This window comes from Telmatherina bonti (genome assembly GCF_933228915.1).
Source record: "Telmatherina bonti genome assembly, chromosome: 18".
Classification (NCBI taxonomy): Eukaryota; Metazoa; Chordata; class Actinopteri; order Atheriniformes; family Telmatherinidae; genus Telmatherina; species Telmatherina bonti.
Window position 1 is genome coordinate 32,808,557 of NC_136616.1, and position 5,081 is coordinate 32,813,637.

General features: G+C 36.8%; 1 protein-coding gene across 1 annotated transcript; it reads right to left on the reverse strand.

Annotated features, from left to right (window-relative positions):
* Positions 1–408: 408 nt before the first annotated feature.
* On the reverse strand, positions 409–4,567 carry LOC306768994 (uncharacterized protein; the record flags this gene model as incomplete). The annotated part of the gene is made up of 7 exons (XM_079257494.1): positions 4,528–4,567; positions 3,825–4,166; positions 3,648–3,677; positions 3,279–3,338; positions 2,971–3,048; positions 1,166–1,233; positions 409–468 (listed from the first exon to the last, which is right to left on the reverse strand). The coding sequence occupies exons 2-7, from the start codon at positions 3,946–3,948 to the stop codon at positions 409–411; spliced, it is 420 nt and encodes a 139-aa protein (XP_079113620.1). The 5' UTR covers positions 3,949–4,166; positions 4,528–4,567.
* Between the last annotated feature and the right edge of the window lie 514 nt (positions 4,568–5,081).

The window sequence follows — 5,081 nt, forward strand, 5'->3', positions numbered from 1 at the left end:
TTGGGGGACATACTGCTGTTCGATTCATCAAGATTAAAAAATTATTATTAGATAAATTGTTTTTATCAAGTCCCGCCCATAGTTATAACGTGATCTGGTCCCTTATTTTTATTTGGGTGACAGCGCTACGCTTCTGTAGGATCATAATACTCCTACAAAGTTAAATAAAAAGAAAGAAATGAGTGTTTGAGCTCTGAAAACTGGTTTTTGTTTGGTTTTTTTAAACAACCTGGAAGTCTCCTTTCCACCCTTCCAAGCTGTAATTATACATGAAGAGCTACATTAATGTAATTTACAGAAATAATGACTCATTTATCTCAAACCTATCTTCCATCTGCTCCCGGTCGAACTGCTTCAGGCCGTCTGGCTCCTTTTCTCTTCCAGAACCTGAAGTGAAGTGAAGTCAGATCAGTTGCCGTTGAGTTGTTTTTTCTCTTCGGATGTCATCATGCCCGTCTCATGACCATTCTGCAACACAAAATAATACACAGTATCTTGAAGTGAATATTTCTGTGATATTTCATGTACATTAGTAAAAAAAAAAAAAAAAAGAAAAAAAAAAAACAAAAAAAAAAACATAAATCTATCAGTTTTAATTATTTCATAGTTTTTCGATTTGGACCTCTTTTATTAGTGGTTTTGAATCTGATACAGATCAGATTATTTTTGCAATCTAACTGCAGTCTGAGCAGCAAAGTGGTTTAAAATAATAATTAATGCGACGATGACATCACTCTGCATCGACACAGCAACAGGCGAAAGGTTAAATTAGAGGGAGACGCTCCGGGAATACTTCCACTGCTAAACAGCTTGAACTGCTGCCACTGTGGGACACGTTGGTTATTGACCTGCAGTGCATGTGGGTCTGTTCTAAGTGGGGGGGGGGGGTGAAGCGTCATGTTATTCATCTCCTGTACACGAGGAGAACTTCAGGGTTTTAATTACTCTGCTAATGTGAACGGCCACACAAAATATCAGATTTGACAAAACAAAACAACGGAAATGAACATTAAACACCTGCAGTCTGAACGTAGCCAAAGAGAACTGTGTAGGATTGTTTCACAGACATCTGGAGAAACATCTGTCGGCATCATGATCAGTCCCTTAAAGTTGTCAAATTAATTAACTGTCAGTAAAGAAATAAAAAAGAGACACAAGTTATTACCGTCATGCTAGCTTCTTCCAGATCATCTCCATGTTTCTGTGGAAGAGCTTCATGTCCCGAACGATTCCCTGCAGAAACAACAAACACAAAGATCATCACTAAGACCTCGTCTACATGTTTGCAGGTAGAAGAAAACAGTTTCCATGGTGTTAAGAAGACAGGACTCTATCAGGACTATTTATTATTGCGTTGTACCTCGGCTGCAGTTTTCAGGCCGACCACTAGAGGCCGCTTGTGAGCTAAAATGTTCAGTAATAGTTTTTATTAGTTTGGTCCGAAGCTTCGGGGATGGTGGTGTGTTCTTCTGTGTGTTTTTTATCTTAAGTGTGTGTTCATGAGGCAGAACCACACCCACACATGTATATTCCATATAGTATGTAAACCTTGGAATAAAGGAGCCTGAAGGATTCCCCTGGATTTTTTCTTGCATTTTAACCAATGCACACTCCGCGATCACAACAATACTGAACCAGACCAGCGCAGTAAAGTCCCCATTACACATGGTGAAGGTTTTCAGATGATCTGTGGTGTTTAAGTGTGGACAGAATGACAGACATCTTTGTTTCAGTGATCCAGATCATCCACCACCACCTGAGTGGTTCATGTTTTCATCTTGTTCACATGGCAACGGCAGCATGGTCTGGTGCTAATCATGCTCACATGTCTCCATACAGTGTAAATATACAGTCTCTAACTGGAACAGAGGCGTTACAAGACCAGGTCTAACAGAAGTCTCTGGTTTTTGTGAGTCTTCTGACTGGTAAACGTGGCTTTAGAGATGGAGCCAAATCTCCATCTTTACTTTGGTTCCTGACAGACTTTTTGTTTCTTTAATGTGGACGGAGACGACTCAGCCCTGAATAAGCTGCGTGTTCTGATGCCAACGTGAAGATGTGGGATGAAATCATGGCAGCACCAGTATCCAACTGGACCCCCAGAGGTCTGTTTAACACTGAACTGGGATTCCTCCTCCTGTTTAATGTCATACTGGTGTTCTGTCTCAGGTGTAATTCACTTTGGAGGAAAATGTCTGCTGAACGGCTTTTTCAGAGGATTACAGCAGAGCTCTTTAAGTTTAGTCAATAAAACTGATCTGATGCAGATTTGATCACTTTTTACTCTTTATGTTGATGCTCTTTTTCAGAAAGGTGAAATTATTGATCCGTATCGATCAAATGAACCGTCACAGAGAAACGGAGGTTCCTGCTCTGTTTACTACGTGTCTCTTATGGTTGTGGGTCACATGACTGATTGATTAGTGATCAGATCTTAGATCTGTTATCATGTAAAGCACAGTTTTGTGTCATTAGTTCATATTTTGTTCCATAAAAATTGTTTATTTGTTCAGTAAAACATTTGTCTTTAATCCAATATTAACTTTATTTCTGACTCTTTTATGAATCAAGTTACAGATGAAGAAGCTTTATAAACACGTGTAACTTGGTTCATTAGTTTCACTTCAATACTCTGCTCATGTTCATGTTTTAAAATGTGTTTATTTTGCTTTTCTGCATCATTGATCTGATTTATTTAGGAGTGAAAACAAGAATAACATGTTAAAGTATAAAACTTTCTGTCTGCAGCATGAAGTCTCAGCATTTATAATAAATTCTGCCATCATCACTTCTTATTAACACACACCTTGTGTTGGACTGATCCATGAAAACTTCATGATATTTCTGTATAAACCAGTGAAAATATTCTACATGTGATTAAAGATGTAGATTTAGTTTGTTTAACTTCATCTGAAAGTTCAGAAGGAAAGAATCTGCTGGAATTAAAAAGAGGAGAAAACTGAGACTTACGCATGGAAAGACCAACAGCAGCAAAGACAACAAGGCCAACAAGGAGAACAGCAGCAACACCAGGACCAATGTAAAGTCCTGCAAAACAGAGAAATCATATAAATAGTAAAACAAAGGTTAAACTGATTCCATTAAAAAACAAAAACATACAAATAAAACTTCAACTTTGAGTCATTATAATCTGATCCATCATTTAACTGGACACCAGTTTAACATTTATTTGTTTCCTGCTGGTGGAGAGAAAATGTTTTATACTGTAAATAATATACAGTTTATTATTTTATGATCAGTTCTGTGATGTTATTTACCGATTCTGCTCCATGTCTTATCAGGTTGTTCAGGTGAAGATGTCGGCTGGTCAACGATTGCTGGTTAAAGATAAAGAACATGTTTATGGAAAGAACAAATAAAACCAAAAACTAAATTTATACAAAACATGAAACTCAGAAACATGAAATAAAGTCAGAATTTAAAGAAAGAAACAACAAAGTTTATCAGCAGAATATTTAGCTGATTTGCAGCAAAGAGAAAAGTTACAGTTTGATGATTTCTAAAAGTTAAAACTTTTAATTATTTTCATTCATTTCCACTGAAAATGCAAAAGATGAGCAAAAACTTTAGGACTTAAAAAGATTTTCTATTTTAATTTTTTGCATTTTTAAAAATAAAAATCTGACCTTTCTTGTTTGTTTCTTCATCGTTCGACACTGTAAGAGAAAATAACACTAAATATTCAGGTTGAATAGAAACATGTTTACATGATGTTCCACACACAGAAAATACAAACTGGATATTTATGTAAATATTTTATAAAACAATGTTTCATTTAGTTAAATATCTTCATCAATACTCACCGACTATCAGGTTGATGTTTCCTTTTTTCACCTGACTGTTGAGTTTAGGAACAAAGCAGGTGTAATTTCCTGCATCATCTTTAGTTACTTTCCTCAGTTTGAGGAAAATGTTTCCATGAATCATTTCATCATGAAACAGAGACGTTCTGCCTTTAAACTTCTGGTGTTGAACATCTGGATCGTCTTTAGAACTTCTATATTTATGCACCAGAGTATTATTGTGTCTCCACTCCACTGTCAGAGTGGACACATCAAACGGAGGTTCCAGGTGACATGGTAGAATCACATCCTGACCCGACTCTGCTGGGATTGGATCAGGTGATCTGATCACTTCAGACCTTCCTGGAAAAAACAAACAACTAAATTTAGACGAGAACTTGAAGTCCAAGACGAGCAGCTGCTACATCAGAGACATGGAAAGGGTGTTTATTAGTTATGTAAACAAACAAACAAAATCTGAATTAAGGGTTAAATTCAGCAAAAACTCTTTCTGTGTAATAAATGATCCAATCAAAGCATCTGATGTCCATCAATACTTTATTCTAGTCTCTGTTTATCACTTAACTCCTTTAACATCACCAACATCATGCTGCTGTTGTAGCAATAATATTTAGGGATTTAAGGGTAATAATGGAAAAAGAAGGAGGTGTGGAAAGCAGAACGTTGCAGTTTTTATTATGTGGAGAATATTTTATGAACTTACCAACAATGAGAGCAACATGACAACTCTTCTCCTCTGATCCGTCCTGAAAGGAACACTTGTATCTTCCAGAGTCGGAGAGTTTTAAAGAGGAAAGTTCCAGAGACAGATTTCCTTTTCTGAGACTTTCAGGAAAAAGAAATGTGCGTCCTTTAAATGTCTCTGTTTGTTCTCCAGCAACGTCTTCTCCATCTTTACAAATGTGTACGACATGGTCCTGCTGAGTCCATTTCACTGTGGTGTGTGTTGCATCCTGCTGGGGGTCGAGGCGACACGGCAGAACAACGGTGGAGCTGCAGGGTGATATTATCGGCTCAGAGGAGCAATTTATCTCAGTTCCAGCTGAAGAAGAAACAAATGTTTGATATAAATTAAACAAACTTCTGATCAGCACTCCACAGTGAAGTTTAAAAAATTCCTTGTTGCTCTAAATATAAAGATCATCATTTTACCTTGTTGCTATTAAATAAAAAAAGTGGTTTTAATGTGACTTCATTGGACATTCCTCTCCTAAAACAACGACATTAAACTCTAATTTAAGGGGTAAGAGTTCTAAA